General features: G+C 41.2%; 1 protein-coding gene across 3 annotated transcripts; it reads right to left on the bottom strand.

The window, feature by feature from the left end:
• Positions 1-1,452: 1,452 nt before the first annotated feature.
• Positions 1,453-17,756, bottom strand: C4H6orf62 (chromosome 4 C6orf62 homolog). Of its 3 annotated transcripts, none has more exon segments than NM_001194185.2 (5): positions 1,453-2,825; positions 5,345-5,479; positions 11,209-11,331; positions 13,043-13,219; positions 15,434-17,756. In NM_001194185.2, coding segments are annotated over 5 exon segments (690 nt in total). In that variant the 5' UTR covers positions 15,563-17,756; the 3' UTR covers positions 1,453-2,699.
• Positions 17,757-19,574: the final 1,818 nt, after the last annotated feature.

The following is a 19,574-nucleotide window of genomic DNA, read 5'->3' as shown; positions in this document are numbered from 1 at the left end:
CACTAAAAGGAACCTGGGCTCCTTGGAGAAACAGCTGATTCCAGGGCTTAAGGCTGGGACAGAAAAGTTACAGTATCTTCTGCATAAAAGCACATGCTCAAAATAATAAAGGCATGCAAATTATGATTTGGAGGGAAAAAATATGAGGCCATAGTGTTTAGGTAGATAATAAATGGCAGAAATAGAACACTTTCTTACAACAAATGCTGTAAATGGACAGAGGGGTAGATTTGGAAAATCACTATTTTGTAAGCATCATAAAGACTGGTTTTAGTCTGGAAAGAATCACCAAGGGAGCTCCTGATAACGAGCAGGATATTTGCACGTTGTTTCCCAGAGATTGCTAGTAGTAAGTACCATATATAGGGCAAAACCAGGATACCTTGACCAGGTGCTCAAAAGTAACATCAATGAAGAGCAGATGGAGAGTATGCTTGGGAAGGGTGTAAGCATGAATAAACAATTCAAATGCAAAATGAGTTAACAATTTACAAGAAAAATTGCCCTGTACTCCAAAAAACATACAGGTCATGAAACACATAAAGGCTAAGGAACTGTTCCACATTAAAGACAACTGAGAACAACTAAATTCAATGATCCTGTATTCTAGGGGGATCTAAGAAAAGCTACCAAGGATACTGGGACAACAAAACAAATATGGATGATAAAGAGTATCACATTCCCTGAGTTTGGTAATTTTACTCTAGTTATATGAAATATTCTTATACTTGGAACATACGCCAAAGTACTAAGGAAGGGGTAAGGAAGCACAAGGTGTGCAACAAACTCTCAAATAGCTCAGAAAGTATGTATAAATGCATGTACAGAGAAAATGAAAAAAACGTGGCAAAATAATAAAAATGAGGGTAAAGATCACACAAGAACTTTCATATTACTCTGGCAACTTTTCTAAATTATTCCAAAATAAAAACGTAAACAATGGCTGCCAAAATGCCTAACTTGGTGAACATAAGTATAATTCAATATGGTAAATTAATACAATATGGCAAATTAAGAGATAGACCCTAGAGCCAGCCAGCCTGGTTTTAAATCCTCCACTACTTATGATCTGAGCTTGAGCAAGTTACTTAACCTCTGCATCTATTTCCAGCCAAGGTTGAGAGGTTAAGACAAGAGCTTAGAAGAGTACCTGGCTGTAATAAACATTCAAAATGTTATTTCAAATAGATTCTGATTTTTAAGTCAGAGGACACATGAAAGCATTTTGAAATTTAAGAATGGCACTTTCCCATTAAGCAAGGCATAAGGCCAGGTTGCTAACTTTTGAAAGCTGACAGTATGTTCTTGATTCCTATTCTTGAAGTTACACACTCAATTGCCAGGTATTTTTCTTCTGAATTTGCTGTTTAGCCACAGACTGTGAAATGAAGTAATTCCCTAAGGTGACCAGTAGCATCAGTGAAATGGAAAAAAAAAGTTAACACTTCAAACTTTCTGTATTCACCTGAATAGTCAGGGAACTTTCACCTATTTTATTTAGGTTTTCTTTTTTTGTTTTTTTGTTTTTCCAAATTCCAACCAGAAGCTAAATACAATTGGAAACTGGTAAGCACTAGTTTTACTCCAAAGGAGTAGGATCATTCAGATTTACTCCAATAAAAGTATGCAACCCTTAAGCAAAGCTCTTCTTCATTTAAAGGAAAAAAAAAAAAAAACACCTATACAGTAGTCTTTCCTTATGTTCATTGCACAAAATGAGTTCTGCTTTTAGAACTTTGATACTCAATGGTTAATTTTACAATTTAAGATTCCAACTTTATAACCTTTTTCTACTCCAAAACACCCTTTAGTTTTTCTTTAGGATGGTGTAGAAACCAGCATTTCTGCAACAATTCACTGGAATTTTTTTCTTTGTAATAAAAATCTCTTCTCTGTAAAACCAAAAAACAAAACAAAGTCCTCTACCTATCATAGTTTCTGCAGCTATGAATGTATTTCTCAGTTTTATAGCTGCTTTATAGCTACTTCAGACTCCAGATCTGCTTTAATGAGTATAACTGCATCCACACGCAGCAGAATACTCCTACAATAGCAACTTGGGGAAAGAGATCTGGAAAAAAAAAATACATGAGTACCAGGAAACAAACATGGCCCAGTAAAATATGAGGCAAGAATGCCTACAATGAGATGCGTTTTTCATTTAAGATTTCTTTCCCATGGTTGTATTTTCTTTTTTAAACAACCAGTTCTGGTCATTAGAATGAATCTGACAGTGCTCTGGAACGACTGTGATTATAGCAAAGCTATTGTTTTTAAAAATGTTATTTATACCTGTTACATTCACTTCTCACCCTCTAAATACTGATGACAGATGTAAAAGAGGCAAATACCAGCACAAATGGGAAGACCATAAAAATGAGTATCACCTTGTGCTTTCAGATACATTTAAGCATTTCAGTGTACAATAGTCCTTTCATTTCACATTTTTAGTAAGATACTGATGCAGTGCAGCAAATATGCAAAGCATCTTCTTTCACACAGTCTGTGCACGACATCTAATTTTTAAGTTCTGAGATAAAAATGATTTAAAAAAATCCAGGATGAACGAGTTTCAAAATGCATAGTGTTCTGTGCATGAGTCCATTTTCTTTAAACTCTGAAAGAATAAAGTGGTAAGAAAACAAGAAAAAAAATTGCTGCTGCATTCTCTGATCTTCTCCATTTTGCTGGTCAGTACTCTACTCTGGCATATAAGGACGGAGGTGATCCTCTATGGTGCCAACTGCCCAGTGGGTGAGCTGTTCCTGTGGCAGGTAGAGGCAGATGCTGCATAACTTGAAGATTGTAGCTTTGTTTTTTGGAGTCTGGAAGGGGAAACATTTTAATACTTTTTAAAAATAAAACTTTAGCATAACTGTCACATGAAGTCAACTTCCCACAATTAAGCGTCTTAACATACAGAGTAAGGGACAAATTACAGTCCCTATCCATATTCTAGACAGACAAAATCTTGCCATATAAGATGCAAAAAAAATTTATGCAGAATTAAAAGATAAAAAGTTGGGGAAGTAAACCAGAGACTACTTGCTAGAAGAAATTAAAGCTAAAAGCATTTCATGAGTTTGAAGTCATTTTTACATAGAGGAAGACAAAGCAGATGTGGTAAGAATAGAAGCTCGTGAGAGGATGAAGGAATAGGTAAAAATTTAAGGCTGGGTGTGGTGGTGGTACTCTCAGCACTTTGGGAGGCTGAGTCAGGAGGATTGCTTGAGCCCAGGAGTTCAAGACCATTCTGGGCACCATGAGGAAAACCCACCTCTACAAAAAATACAAAAATTAGCTGGATGTGGTGGCACATGCCTGTAGTCCAGCCACTCGGGAAGCTGAGGTGGATCACCTGTACCCAGGAGGTCAAGGGTATGGTGAGCCATGATCATGCCAGTGTACTCCAGCCTGGTGACAAGAGTGAGACCCTGTCTCAAAAAATAAAAGAAAGATTTAAGCATATCCTGGGGTAAGGGACTAGAAGAAAGCCAAACTATTACCAGTTAAATCAAAAACCCTTATTTTTAAGAAGTAGTTACCATTTGAACATCCAACTTAACTACAAAGTTCATCTTTTGTTCACTATCTAGCACCTCTAAAAGGCAAAATAAAGACTGACTTTGAAGATGTCTAAAGTAGTCTACAAATGTAAATGAACCTATACATATGTACATATACTTTACTTGTATTAATTTTAAATGTAACAACCTTAGGTTAAATTTAACAACCTTAGGATTATCATTTGTTCAATTTCACAGAAGCAAAATGCTCACTCACAACAGTTACCTGTCCAAGATCACACAGCCAGCAAGTGGATGCATCTAAAAACTAAACTGCAATACTTGGATTGCTGCTTAAAAGGGAAGTGGTTATTTGTTGTTGGCAGTGGTGTTTTTTTTTTTTTTTTTGAGATGGGGTCTCACTGTGTTACTCAGGCAGGAGTGTGTTGGTGCCATCATGGCTCGCTGCAACTCTTAAAATCCTGTGCTCAAGCGATTCTCCCCACCTCAGCCTCCAGAGTAACTAGGACCACAGAGGCATGCCACAATGTCTGGCTAATTTCTTTGATTTTTTGTAGAGATGAGGTCTCACTCTGTTGCCCAGGCTGGTCTTGAACTCTTGGACTCAAGCAATCCTCCCCCATCAGCCTCCCAAAATGCTAGGATTACAAGAGACACTGTACCCAAATGGAAGTGCTTATTTGAAATAAATGTGGATCTTTTAAATAAATGTCACTCATCCTTTTAGATTTAAAAAGTCGGCTGGGCACAGTGGCTCAAGCCTGTAATCCCAGCACTTTGGGAGGCCAAGGCAGGCAGATCACAAGTTCAGGAGAACGAGACCATCCTGGCTAACACGGTAAAACCCCGTCTCTACTAAAAATACAAAAAAATAAAATAAAAATTAGCCAGGCGTGGTGGCATGCGCCCGTAGTCCCAGTTACTCGGGAGGCTGAGGCAGGAGAATGGTGTGAACCCGGGAGGTGGAGCTTGCAGTGAACTGAGATCCCACCAATGCACTCCAGCCTGGGCGACAGACTCCCTCTCAAAATAAACAAACAAAAAAGAGGGCCAGGTCAGTGCTTCTGGAAACACAATGTGTTTCAAATCACCTGAGGGTTCTGTTTAAAGTGCGGATTCTGATTCGTAGAGTCTGAGAGTCTATATTTTTAACAAGTTCTCAAGTGATGTTTATCCGTTGCCCACACATCTGGTAGAAATGCTTTAGGGCAACAGTTCCCACTACTGTTCACTAGAATCGTGACTTTTAAAAGCTTCGGAGGAGGTGGGTTTTTTCCCTTTTGTTTAAAAACAAAAAAAAAAAAAAAAAAGCTTGCCAGGTTGCTGTAAAGTGCAGCAAAATTTGGGAACCATTATTCTACGGTGAGGTCTAGGAAATACTGTTTTAAAAATTCATTTTTTTTGAGACAGGATCTCGTTCTGTCACTCAAGCTGGAGTGTAGTGGCAAGATCTCACTGTAGCCTCCTAAGCTCAAGCAGTCCTCCCCCTTCAGCCTCCCCAGCAGCTGGGACTACAGGCACATGCCACCATGCCTGGCTAGTTTTTATATTTTCTGTAGAGATGAAGTTTCGTCATGTTGCCCAGGCTGGTCTGGAATTCCTGAGCTCAAGCAATATACCCGCCTCGGCTTTCCAAAGTGCTGGGATTACAGGCGTGAGCCACCATGCCCAGCCTATTTTTTTTTTTTTTTTTTTCAAGTAACTTCAAAAATAATGCAGTGTTTGGGGGACAAAACAAGTAACTTGTATAAAAAACATTTACTAACCAATAAGCTTTTTGAATGAGCCTGTAAGTGGTTTTCAAAAAACCTGCTTACCTGCAAGTGCTGTCTGTCAATGAAGAGAAACACTGACTGGTTAGGATTGTTGACAACGATTCCAGTCTTGTCCTTGCGGCTCAGTACATGCAGAAACTGTTTTTCATAGTCACCGTGATGAAACTCAAATTTGGCCTAAATACAAAATACAACATTTGTATTTAACTTCAAACAAGTTATACTACCTGAAACATCTGCATCTATATGCATATAGCTGTGTTGTCCAATAAAACAGCCAACAGTCAAACGTTATTTCTTCCTCTTTAAAAAACAAATTATGGCAAACCCACAGCTAGTATCACAGGCAAAAATTTAGATTAAAAGGTATTTACAATTCCATTCTTCAGTAACACCAGCCACATTTCAAATGCTCAATGGTCACATGACTACTGGCCACCATTAAGAACAATCTCTTGAGATACAGAACATTTCCTTAATTGTAGAGAATTCCATTGGACAGTACACTCCACGGCGACAGCTGATCGGGAAATTCTCTGAATCAAAATGACTAAATCCTAGTACTCCATGATCATAAAATTGTATTTTCAAACCTACTCAGTCCAAGACTCCCACCATAGTACTTTAAGCCTCAAGGACATCTCTTTTGATTAGGAGGCACATTGTTAATTGCTGTTTCTAAGAAAAAAATAAATAAATGTTTATTCTAACCCTAGCTGCACAACTCACTAGTTACGTGACCTTACGCAGATCCCTTAACTTACCTAAACTTCAGCTTCCTCATCTATAAAATAAAGCCGTAACCCATTTCACAGGACAGTTAAGAGGATTAAATGAAATGTAAAGCCCACAACTGAAATATAGTTCTGCTCCTCACAGATAGGCTATGTTTTTATGTGATTTTTCCCCACAGCTAGCCTTGGGTTGTTTTCAAAAATTTTTGAAGTTATGAAAGACTGTTATCAATTAAGTCAGAACACGCCCTTCAATCTTTTAACATGAGGAAGATCAACTCCATCCTCCCACAAAATATCTGTTGGGCATGGGGAGACACCAAATGCTAGGACATGACCAGGCTTGATGAAGAATTCAAGAAACCTAGACTTAACAATATGATATTTAGGCCGGGCGCGGTGGCTCAAGCCTGTAATCCCAGCACTTTGGGAGGCCGAGACGGGTGGATCACAAGGTCAGGAGATCGAGACCATCCTGGCTAACACGGTGAAACCCCGTCTCTACTAAAAAATACAAAAATCTAGCCGGGCGAGGTGGCGGGCGCCTATAGTCCCAGCTACTCGGGAGGCTGAGGCAGGAGAATGGCGTAAACCTGGGAGGCGGAGCTTGCAGTGAGCTGAGATCCGGCCACTGCACTCCGGCCTGGGCGACAGAGCGAGACTCCGCCTCAAAAAAAAAAAAAAAAAAAAAAAAACAATATGATATTTAGATAATACTGAGTTGTACAAATAATCGTTAGTCCATTTGGTTCAAACAAATTTTACTGCCCTGTTACGTCTAAAACAGTAGGAAATAAGACCATTGAAAAACCAAGTTCCTGCTATGCAGGATTTTATACCTAGGAGCTTTTCTTATAAACCATAACATAAACTATGATATAGCATCACAATACACTACATGTAACATGACACCGAACTGTACTTCCATACAATTCAAATACTAAATTATTCGTATGATCATAACCATATCAAAAGCATGCTATTAGCTACTAAAAAATAGGAATAAGGTTACTTCAGCCTTAACAGGCTTATTACACTGCTGAAGAGGACAAGTACATCCAAATATAAAATCCAACTTGCTTCAATTGCTTTCCCAGAATAAGATGTGATTATTTGTAAAACTCCAATTTTTCCCCCCCTTTTTTTTTTGAGACGGAGTTTCGCTCTTGTTGCCCAGGCTGGAGTGCAATGGCGCAACCTTGGCTCACTGCAACCTCCGCCTCCTGGGTTCAAGCGATTCTCCTGCCTCAGCCTCCCGAGTAGCTGGGATACAGGCATGCACCACCACGCCCAACTAATTTTGTATTCTTAGTAGAGACAGGACTTCTTCATGTTGGTCAGGATGGTCTAAAACTCCTGACCTCAGGTGATCCGCCCTACTCAGCCTCCCAAAGTGTTGGGATTACAGGAGTGAGCCACCGCGCCTGGCCCAAATTCGGTTCTTATCATCAAACTGCTATAGGAGAAAAAAATAAATAACAGTAAGTAACACAGGAACATTATGATTTTGGATTGCACCTTTAAAGATTAAGAGAATTTCCCCAGGACAAGCAGCAATGGTAAGTAATCTGATAAATGCTGACTGGGCATGGTGGCCCAAACCTATAATCCCAGCACTTTGGGAGGCCAAAACAGGAGGATCACTAGAGGCCAGGAGTTTGAGACCAGTCTGGGCAACACAGTGAGATCCTATCTCTACAAAAATAATTAGCTGGGCATGGTGGTGCACACCTGTGGTCCCAGCTACTCATGAGGTTGAGGTGGAAGGATCACTTGGGCCTAGGAGGTCAAGGCTGCAGTGAGCCATGACTGTGCCACTGCACTCCAGCCTGGATGACAGAGTGAGACCCCATTCTCACCATCTAAAATCAAAACAAAACAAAAAAGCCATGCCAGGAAACAGAACCAACACAAAAACAAATGTGTTAAAAACTGATATACTATTCAAGTAACAAAGCTGCAATATGGGAAGTAACCAAGGTGGGTGCAAGAACAGTAATCACACTGAAAGGAGGTTTGAGTGAGACTGAAAAAGGCCTTCCTTATGATTCTATAGCATTTCAATTCTATCATATTGAATATCCACTTATGTGAAAAGAAATGGTGTACACACACAAACACATACACAACTTCTCATAAGCAGCATGAAAGAAGTAATTCCCACAGAAGTAACGAAATATTCTAACAGTCAGGGGAGGAGCTAACCTCGGTAGTAGCATTAATAATGAAAAGAAGAGATATATTTCAGTAGTACCTCCTGGCACTTCATAGTACACTGAAGAACTCACTATTTAAAAACAATCCTTATTCTGGTTCCGATTATATCCTCACTGCCCAAATTTTCAGATTTTAAAGTGCTTCAAAAGGCCAGGCACCGTGACTCATATCTGTAATCTCAGCACTTTGGGAGGCTGAGGCAAGAGGATCACTTGAACCCAGGAGTTCAAGACCAGTCTGGGCAACAAAGCGACACCCCATCTCTGCAAAAAATTAATTAAATTTTAAAAAATAAGTAAAGTGCTTTAAGAGTCAAAAAAAAAAAAAAGAGGCCTGTGAGTTAAAATTTACTATTCCTTTTCTCATTTTCTTTGAGAAAGAACTAAGTGAGTTGTATTTAAGGCCCCTCATACAGGATATTCATACATTTCAAATTACTTCAGAAAAGCAAATTAGTTCTTACAATATTAACCTACTTACTGCAGTTGAATTCTAAAGTTATTACCTACATCATACTGCTTACATTCAGTCCAGAATTTTAAGATTCTATAATTAACAGAGGTAACTTTTCACAGTACAGGGTGGTGAGTTAAAAGCATAGTCAGTCCAGGCTTTTATCCTATTTAACTGCCTTGGGCCTTATTTACCTAATTTCTGTCTCAGTTTCCTCCTATCTACCACCCAGTTATTTTAAGGACTGAGATTAAATATATATAAAGTAAGAGAAAGTCTAAGGCCGGGTGTGGTGGCTCATGCCTGTACTCCTACCACTTTGGGAGGCCAAGCCAGGCAGATCACTTGAGGTCAAGAGTACAAGACCAGCCTGGCCAACGTGGCAAAACCCTGTCTCAAAAAAAAAAAAAAAAAAAAAGTACAAATATTAGCTGCGCGCCTGTAATCCCAGCTACTCAGGAGGCTGAGGCACAAGAATGGCTCAAACCTGCAAGGCAGAAGTTGCAGTGAGCCAAGATCACGCCACCACACTCCAGCTTGGGCAACAGAGCAAAACCCTGTCTCAAAAAAAGGACAGGCAAAAAGGAAAAAGCTGGCTCACACCTGTAATCCCAGCATTTTGGGAGGCCGAGGCGGGCGAATCACGAGGTCAAGAGATCCAAACCATCCTGGCCAACATGGTGAACACCCGTCTCTACTAAATGTACAAAAATTAGCTGGGTGTGGTGGCATGTCCCTGTAGACCCAGGGAGGTTGAGGCAGAAGAAATCACTTGAACCCAGGAGGCAGAGGTTGAAAGGAGGCGGAGGTTGCAGTGAGCCAAGATCACGCTACTGCACTCCAATCTGGCAACAGAGTGGGACTCCATCTCAAGAGAAAAAGAAAAAAAAAAAAAAAGCAGAAGCCTAGTACAGTCAACTCTCAATAAACATCAGCCATGACTTCAAAGAGTACTTGACACAAGACTAAAGTTAACTATTTCGAATAAGGTCCCAGTGGGAAAGGCGGGGTATCAGAAATTTGAAAACATACTGTAATACGCAGACCTACATTTTTCCAATGGAAAATCCTTAACTAAAAAACCGAATCTTAACACCACCTCCAGAAAGTAGATAGAGTTATCAGCCCTGTTCTGAGAACTTTAAATATGCCTTTTCTATTCCTGTTTTCATGCCTTTTATATTCATTTTCTCCAGTATTCTTGTCAGATATCATCCATTAAATGACAGAAATACAGATGCTCCACAACTTGTGATGTTACATCCTGATAAACCCAGTGTAAGTTACACGTATTTTAAATCAAAAAGTGACTTTTTAACTTAAAACAATTCCAATTTACAATGAGTTTACCTGGATGTAGTCCCACCATAAATCAAGGAGCACAATGAATTGATATGGCTTTCACATCATGGTAAAGTTGAAAAATCTTAAGTTGAACCATTGGAAGTCAGGGGAATCTGTATACAGTACTTTCACATGTATAACCAAAGGATTATCTTTAGAACTCAGCTGAATTAATTTTAACACATTAAAAATGATTATTATTAGAGCTTATGTGTAGCAACATTACCATGGGGGCGGGAGAGTATATCAACTTATACAGTCTGTGAAAAATATAAGCACCACAAAGATACTTCAGGGTAATAAACAGAAGCAAAAGTTTTAAATTACAAATAATCCTCACAATTAGCTTAAAATAAAGCCTTCTAATATTTGATTTAGTATACTTAAAATGAGTCCTTAATGTCATCATTTTTCTGCTTATAAAAGTATACTTAAGAAAATTGTGGCAATATATGCCATAAATTATAAAGGAAACATATATGTAAACACATATAATAAAAAAGGAAAGTTAGCTACACCTGACCTACAACCAAGCACAACTAACACTTTGGTGGACCTCCATCTTCTATGCATGCAAATATACTATAAATAAAACTAGGTTCAATATGAGTAAATGCCCTTAACACTAGAGGGGGGTTTCACTTGAGGAATGGCCGGTATACCATGACAAACAGTCAAAAGTCAGCAAGATTTTAAGGTTAAGAATGACTACTAAATTTACTTCTTTCCTCTATAATTTTATATACAAATCAACTTCTAGAAAATGATTTCTTCACACATTTCAGATCACACTCCTTTGGGAAGCAGCAGAGTTAAATATACTGTTTTAGAAGGATGTGTGGTGAAGGCTACAAGAGTTACAGATCTCAGAAGCTCATGTGTCGGCCCCTCTATAAGTCAATAAATGTCCACTTCAAAAGATTTTCTCTAGCCATAACTTCAAAGCCACACTGGGCAGGTGGGACCACCACAATGTCAAGAGATTCTATAATCCAAGTGCTTTCTTCTCTTGCATCACAATACTCTAAATAGGGGGGACTCGTGAAATAAAACTATCAGAAACCATATTCCCAAAGAATTTATCAAGTTAGACCCTATTATATTCTAGTAGTTTTCACATACTGAAATACTCATCACACTTATTTTAGACCAAAATACCTGAACAGGCCTAAAAGGCTCATCAGATTCCTTCCACCTAGAAAACAGGAGACAGACAATTTTTTCAATATCATTCCGAGGCCAAAGAATGAAATCCATCTCCTGAGTACAGCCAATTACATCCTATAAAATGAGGAGGAAAAAAAAGAGTTTACTTTTAAAGAAACAGCTACATCAAGCAATGTCACAAATTATAGGGTTTCCCTACAAAAACATTTTGTAAGTACAAAAGACCTACCATATATCATTTTATATCTTAGGAAGTAAACATAATAGTTTATAATCTGAATAGCTCATGATGTAATTTTTTATTTTTGGAGAGGGTCCCTCTCTGTGGCCCAGGCTGGAGTGCAATGGCGCAATCTCTGCTTACTGCAACTTCCGCCTACCAGGTTCAACTGATTCTCGTGACTTAGCATCCCAAATGGCCGGGATTACAAGTGTGTGCCACCATGCCCAGCTAATATTTTTTGTATTTTTAACACAGACGGGGTTTCACCACATCGGCCAGGCTGGTCTCGAACTCCTGACCTCAGGTGATCCACCCACTTCAGCCTCCCAAAGTGTTGGGATTACAGGCGTTAAGTCACTGTGCCTGGCCCTAATTTTTTTATCTTGCAGAGAGTCACATACACTCAGTCCAATGCTCCTAACACCAAGACCCAGACTAATCAGTGCATAGAGAAAACTCCAACAAAATCTCTGATATCTGTTGTGTTGTCAGACCCTGAAACTTTATTTCCACCTTTAAAAATCAGAATCTATTTAACAAAGATGTCTTAGAACTCCTAATATGAATCACTATCCTATTATAGTTGAAATACTATTTTTATGTTGATAGGAAACTACTTTTCTCCATTCCTGACTTCTGCTTCATTACTATAGCCAGCGTATTAATTTTTGAAGGTCCACAAATCTCTTCCAGACCAGTACGTGGTTATCACCAGCATTCTCCCCAAGTAACTGTGGGGATATCTTGGTTCAGGTATGCCCAGATTAACTTTTAATATGTTGCAGAAGTTTACAAAGCTGGAAACACCTCCTTATATTCATATTCCCCCCAAAAAAGGAAATACAATAAACGGAGATATAAGACATGTATCCACAATAGTAATACACACGATTATGAGCCTAATACAACAAAGTTTCCCATGTTTTACTCAAGGTCAAATTCTAAAAAACAAACCTACTTTAAAAATTTTTAAACTTTATGTATAACACTTAAATCATTAAAAATAGTTGGCTACTGGCTGGGTGCAGTGGCTCACACCTGTAATCTCAGCACTTTGGGAGGTCAAGGCAGGAGGATGACTTGAGGTCAGGAGTTCCAGACCAGCCTAGCCAACACGGCAAAACCCCGTCTCTACTAAAAATACAAAAAATTAGCCAAGCATGGTGGCACACAACTGTAGTCCCTACTCCCAGCCACTCAGGAGGCTAAGGCAGAGGCATCATTTGAATACGCGGGGGCAGAGGCTGCCGTGAGCCAAGATCACGCCACTGCACTCCAGCCTCAGCAAAAGAGCAAAACTTTGTCTCAAAAAAAAAAAAAAAAAGTCCGTGATCATCAACACCTAACACGGATTAAAGAAATTCCTTTCTATACTTTATCCACATAAGAATGGTCTGGGGTAAAAAAAATGTCTTTTTCTAATCCTATAAACATAGTGCTTTAAAGTCACGATCCCAGTTATCAACATGGCACAAAGACAAATTTACCCTTAGAGACTGGTCACTATCATAACTACCCACTTTAAGGGGGGATTGGGGAGGTGGGAAACGCAAGGTTAATCCACAGAAACTTTATCAAGTCAAGACTTAAGGCAGAACTTACCCTTCTCATAGACTGATATCGAGGAGCATGGAGCTGTACCACATCCTTCTGTAAAAGCTCTAGGGAACTTTCCAAGGAATAGCTGGAATCTCGCACACCTTTCAGGATATTTTCTTCGTAATTATTTGTCATGACTGGTATAACCTCAGACACTTCAAAAAGTGCTGACTTTTTCTTCTAAAAGAAAAGAAAATGGTGTATTAACCCACAGGGAGCACAGCCTTTTAACACTCTTCATATTACAATGTCATGTAACATTAACTCCACAAAATTCTTAACTGTCTGAAATAACTTATATACTGAAAACACATGTTCAGATAGGTAATTTGTTCTGTTCCTCTCCTACCCTCCCCCTCCAACCATACATGTACAAGCTATCATTTGAATGTTTAATGCTTGAGTTTTATAGCATAATGGTATCCATAGCATTATTCTGGACACTATTTCTTAAAATTAAAAATCTCACCAGTTTTAAAACAACGCTATTCAGACAAATGAATTGCTTCATTCCTATGGGTGGGTTTTTTTTTTTTTTTTTTTTTTTGAGATGGAGTCTCGCTGTGTTGCCCAGGCTAGAGTGCAGTGGCACGATCTTGGCTCACTGCAACCTCTGCCTCCTGGGTTCGAGGGACTCTCCTGCCTCAGCCTCCCGAGTAGCTGGGATTACAGGCCTGCGGCACCACATCTGGCAAATTTTTGTATTTTCAGTAGAGACGGGGTTTCACCATGTTGGTCAAACTGGCCTTGGACTCCTGACCTCAAGTGATCCGCCTGCCTCAGCCTCCCAAAGTGCTGGGATTACAGGCGTGAGCCACCGCACCCAGCCAAAACCATCAATATTTGAAAGACTAAAAAAAAGCACACCAAGTTATCTTTTAACACTAGTCGAGACTAAGTTCGCATCACAAAACTACTTTTTGAAATTCTATACTATTAAGTATATATCATGCATTATTCAGGGCAACTGCATGGACACTGTCCATTCACAGAATAAAACCAGATTATCATTGGTGTTAAAGAATTAGATGGTGCAATCTGGGGCAATGTATAGATTAAATACAAAGATCTGGTCTCATCACTTATTATCTTGGATTAATGAAGATCCAAGATATGCTCCAATCATTCCAAGATATGCTCTTGGAAGAGCATACATTATATCATCTTCAACTAAAATCCAATCTCATCAATTCTGAGTCAGCTTGTCAACAAAACAAAAGTGGAGATATAAGTCCTTGATACCACCCAATCTTGGGACAGTCACTTCAAAAATTACTTTAAAATCACTTCACAACACTATATTTCAGCAGCTAAGATTGTTCTTAAATACAAATAACCTTTTAGGAGTTAAGAGTTGGGGCTATGCATGGCAGCTCCTGCCTGTAATCCCAGCACTTTAGAACACCACAACAGGAGGATCACTTTAGCCCAGGAGTTCAAGACTAGCCTGGGCAACACAGTGAGGCCTGTCTCAGCAACAAAAATAAGTAAATAAAAGAGTTAAACAGTAGGGGAAAACCTGGGAAACTTCCAGATACTAAATAGATACCACACTAAGACTGTATTTCTGATATGAAATTAGCTAACAATTTAAGCACCAAAATTCAAGCAGCACTTCCTTATATTCATAACCTCATCTCCGGTGAAATAAGCCTTGTTGATAATTTAAGAAAACGTTCACTTTAAGTTGCAAAAATTACTGCTTTTATCATCCCATCCTTGACTACTCACAACTCACTGTTTGCTATTTAACTGTGGAACTAATTCGGATTAAGACCTCTACCGCCCCTAAAAATGAAACTTCTTCTAGGTCATTTTGAATTTTTAAAAACTGTACTTCTATACGAGGCAAAATGAACTCTAAGTAAAAAAGAAAATCACACTTCTAAACACAAATTAACCATTTCAGTATTTAATTGCTCCTAAAAGTTAAGGTGCACTCTACTTCATTAAATGTATGAGAAAAAGTTACCTACATTACGGAGTTTAAGAAACAGACTAACTTTAGCATATAAACAGTCTAATTACGATTTAACATTTCAAGCATCTTATTTATACTCTACATTAGATAATCTTTAAATTCCGTCCTAAGGTTTCCTATGTTAACTCCACATAAAATTTTATAATGTTGCCCACCCCATGTCAACTCAGTGTATACTACTATTAAGCTTCACACTCAAATTTACTTCCAAACCAAGAAACGCTCAAGGATCTTTTCGTATGCTGCAACTGCTCAATTCACAGAATCACCCCTAAGGGTGAAAAACAGAGCATACAAAGCAGACTTTTTTCAACCACTCTTTAACCTAATATTCATAATAATTTAAGAGTAACAAATAATACACACTTACAAAAATCACTTGTGCTAATTCACCATTAAGAACTTTAAATTACCTTCTCCTTGAATACAAACGCAATATACATCTTGAAGTCAAACTGGTCAGCTAGAGATTCTTTTTTCTTTCTAAGCTGAGCACGTAGTCTGTTCAGAGCTTGTTTCTTCCGGGAGTTTGGGTCCCCCATTTTGAAATACAGGTGGTACTAAAGCCTTTGGAAATTGTCACTAAACTATGGGCACTTTTTCTTAAGACTCAAGTACAACAGAAACAAGTCATTTTTTTTCCTGCTAATATGATTGAATAGCGAAAATCACGACTGTAACCCAAAAACTGCACCTTCTGGCAATATTAGCAGACTGTCATATTACAGGGTCAAGAAACAAAAGCTGCTGTCCAGTCATGTTTGGACAATAACGTTTGGGGTCAGACGGGAAAAAGGGAGGGAAGAAAGGAAAGAAAGAGGAGAAAATACTTCAACTAACTTTCTGGAAAACACATTTGGCTTAACTGCCAAAATAAAGGCTTTGCGGAGAAATGAAAAGCCTATAATCAGGATTTAGGTGTGCAATAAAACACAGCTGACACCAGACCAATCCCTAAAATCCATCCGGATTTTCCCCTCTTTTTAGAAAAGGGATTAAGAAAAGGAACAGGGAGGGGGGCAAGTGTGATCCTTGCTTTCCAAAAAAAACAAAAAACAAAAAGAAAACTCACCAAAACCAAAACAAAAACCAAAACAAAACACCAAAAACAGGGTAGGTGAATGAAACTGAAATATCCAATTAGATTTTACCCAGCCAGCTCCATGGCTGTAGTACCTAATTCTTAGTTATTTCAGATTTCACTATTGCTATGTATTGTCAGTGCTTGTTATTGATTACACTTGGTGGTGAGCGTAGAGAAAAGTGCAAAATCAGTAGAGAAGGAAAGGGAGAGGTACAGGGTTTCCCTGCAATCAACTACAGTGTATACCGGGGGCGGGCAGCTGTTGCCCAAAGGAGCCATGAGAAAAAACAGCGGAGTCATTACCAACTTCCCCATCACCCACATTTTCACCCTCTGGCGGCTGCTAACGCTGCTGCCAAGGAGAATCATGATGGCAAAAGGAAAAGGGGTATATAATACGGTATTAATTACTCCGGCTCTGTGGTTAGACCTGATTAATGCCCGGGTTCCCAACACCCCCAGCCTGCAACTAGTCCTACATTCCCCAAGGGAGACTTCCCTGTGGATTTGCCCCCGTTCAAGATGATGGGGAGTGCGATTTATCTTCTTGTGAGCATTGCCGAGGCAAAGGTGGCGGGTTCTTCTCCCAAATCCCAGGCGGTGCCCGGAGACCACCTGCCTTCCACCCCTCCAGGTCCCACCCCCACCCCTTGCCTTCAGCGGCAGCGACTCACTCGCACCACGGGAGACACAGGATCACTCAGGTTTTCACTCATTTCATCGTGGAAACAATTCCCGCCCGGGTGGAGTAGGCGGGAGAGGGTAAATGGGAAGGTTCAGTGGGGAAAAAAAGAAAATAATTGTGTTAATATTACTTCTAAAGTAAGCCCACCCACCCTCCCCCCCAAAAATTAAGTTCCCGGATTAGCTCTCTCTCGTTGAACAGACCATGTTTCCAGAGTTTGGATTGTTTAGGGTGGGGTCGTTAGTTTGTTTCCCGAGGGGCAGGGGGTGGAACTGAGGCAGTTAGGGCAGGGTGGGTGACAGGGAAATCCCCTCCCTGTCCCCGCGAAGCCCGGGACTCACGGACCGACTCTCGGGCGGGGTTTGGGCCCTCTAGCCGCAGCCTGCGGGCGGAGCGGTGGCGGCGGCGGAAGAGGCGGCGGCGGCGGCGGGGGCGCTGCTCGTAGCACGGGCAGGAGCCATGTCAAGAGAAAACCACCAGCCAACTGAGCCCCTCCATCCCCGCTGCAGTGCGCACTGTGACTGGACCGCCCGCGCTGCTGCCGCCGCTCAGCCCCCACCTGGGACCCATAGTCTGGCTCGGCGCCCTGGGCGGCGACGGAGGGGAAGGACGCGGAGACAGCGGCAACAGGGAGAGAAAAAGAAAAAGAGGAAAAACGAGAAGAAAGATGGGGAGTTGGATCGGTACTGGCGGAGGAGGGGGAAGGGAAAGGAAGCCCTGCGCTAAGGGTCAGCGAAGTAACCCCCCAAAATAAAGTTATTTCAGTTCAAGCATCTGCTCTTGAGTCTTTCTTCCCCCTACAGTCGGATTCCGGCTCTCAGAAAAAGTCGAGGAGACCCGGAGGGGGGAAAAGCCGAAGCTGTTGGTGAGCCTCCGCGGCGGTATTGCCTCGTTCCCCCCCCCACCGGTGGCTGCAGAAGCGGCGACGGCCTCGGGCGCCTCCCGGGTCCGGGGCAGAGTCGCGTTTGAGAAAGAACCGAGAACAAACAACTTAAAATGGCAGCGAGGCCGCTGCGTCACCCGCCTCTCACCGGCACCGCCCCGGTGTGACTGCGACTGCGCGTCCTCTGGGACCCCACCATTTGCACAGAATCAAAGGGGGAGAAAGGATTGGAGGTGGGAAACTTTGCAAGGTTATCGAAAAACAGGAAAACAGATCAAGAGGACAGAATAGCAGTAGGTCTTTTAAAAGTTGAGTCTTTGAATTTAACCTTTCCATTTCAGTAATCTCGCCTCAAAAGGGAGTTTGAGTGTTGAGACGCCTCTCTCCTCCAGTATGGAGTGTCCAAGGGGCGTGGAAAGGGTCTCCCCGCCACTCCTCCGCCCCCCTTCTTCAGGAAGTCCCGGTCTCCTGAGTTGGCTCTTCGCCCCGCCCCGATGACATCATAAAAGCACGCCCTCTACCAGCCTCAACAAAACACCCGGATGGAGTCGCACTTCCCGAGTCTCGTCAGCCTCTCAGAGTCAGGCTGGGCGCGGGACAGAGCCGAACCAGCGACCTGGGCGGGCCAAAACTGGGGAAGTGGGCGGAGAGTGGGCGAGCGTAGGGGCGGAGCAAAGAAGGAAAAGGAGAGTGTGTGTTGGAAGATTGGAAGATTCTTATTTCGATTCTTATAATTGTTAGTTCTTCTTGGGGTCGCTCCCGCGGTATCCTGCGGCAGCAAACCCAGAACTCATTTCGACACCTGTAATTTAAACGGCGTGCTGGAGCAGATGTCTCATATTAGTGCCACTTGCCTCTGTCCCCACCCCGCCACGTGCGCAGGCAGGGAGGGCGGTCCTCAAGCTTCGAACAAGGTCAAAGACCTTGTACAGACGTTGCTGCTGTGGCTTAGGAGAGGAGCAGTCCAGTCCGACTCGTGGATTTTTACCCACTGCTGTCAGAACACACTTTCTGTTAGGATCCCCCAGGACCTCAGACTTACAGCCTGCCCCTTAGGTGGTTCACTGTCTTCAACGAAACGTTTGCTGCCGAATCGCACGTCCTTGGCCCAAAGAGTCCATTTTTCAAAGCTCCAATGTGCTCATTAAAACACAGTTATGTAAGTACTTAGCAAAGGTCAATACTCCACATAAGCAATGCTTATGTGCTCATTGGCTACTCTGCTGAGATTTTAGAAGTCAATTGGGACCCCAATTACTACTTTTCACTTCGTGAAGTCAAAATAGATCAGCTGTAATAACATTATTTCAGCCATGAGCCAAAAGAATAACTGGTACTCACCCTTTAATATAAATTGTCCAGAACCAAAGGATGAGAGTCCTGAGGTTTCCAAATAACTTCTAATCTCGGGAAGATAAAGCTTGCATTTTGCTAGTGCTTTGCTGATTTGTTTTCAAAATCATGTAACTATGGAAAGCTCACAGGGATAAAACTGAAAATGTCACGTAGTTTAGGGCATTGGTTTATAAAAGAAAGATTTTTAAAAGTAAGCCGAGCACGGTGGCTCACGCCTGTAATCCCAACACTTTGGGAGACCGAGGCAGGCGGATCACCTAAGGTCAGGAGTTCGAGACCAGCCTGGCCAACATGGTGAAACCTCGTCTCTACAAAAAATACTAAAATCAGCCGGGCGTGGTGGCAGGCGTCTGCAGCCCCAGCTACTCGGGAGGCTGAGGCAGGAGAATCGCTTGAACCCGGGAGGCGGAGGTTGCAGTGAGCCGAGATCGCACCATTGCACTGCAGCCTGGGCAACAGAACGAGACTCCGTTGGAAAAAAAAAAAAAAAACACAGATATGAGACACACGAGCCAGTATGATCTTCAGGTGATCTGCCTGCCTCAG

Source organism: Macaca mulatta, chromosome 4 (genome assembly GCF_049350105.2).
Source record: "Macaca mulatta isolate MMU2019108-1 chromosome 4, T2T-MMU8v2.0, whole genome shotgun sequence".
NCBI classification, from domain to species: domain Eukaryota; kingdom Metazoa; phylum Chordata; class Mammalia; order Primates; family Cercopithecidae; genus Macaca; species Macaca mulatta.
Note: the sequence above shows the minus strand (reverse complement) of the source record. Positions and strands in the feature narration are given on the sequence as shown.

Excerpts from the sequence above, each read along its gene's own strand:
- C4H6orf62 (XM_015135642.3), bottom strand. The coding sequence starts at position 16,820 with ATGAGTGAAAACCTGAGTGATCCTGTGTCTCCCGTGGTGCGA. Across the intron at positions 11,332-13,042 it reads GATATCAGTCTATGAGAAGG|GATGTAATTGGCTGTACTCA; the intron begins GTAAGTTCTGCC and ends CTCATTTTATAG. Across the intron at positions 5,480-11,208 it reads AGCCTTTTAGGCCTGTTCAG|GCCAAATTTGAGTTTCATCA; the intron begins GTATTTTGGTCT and ends TTTTGTATTTAG.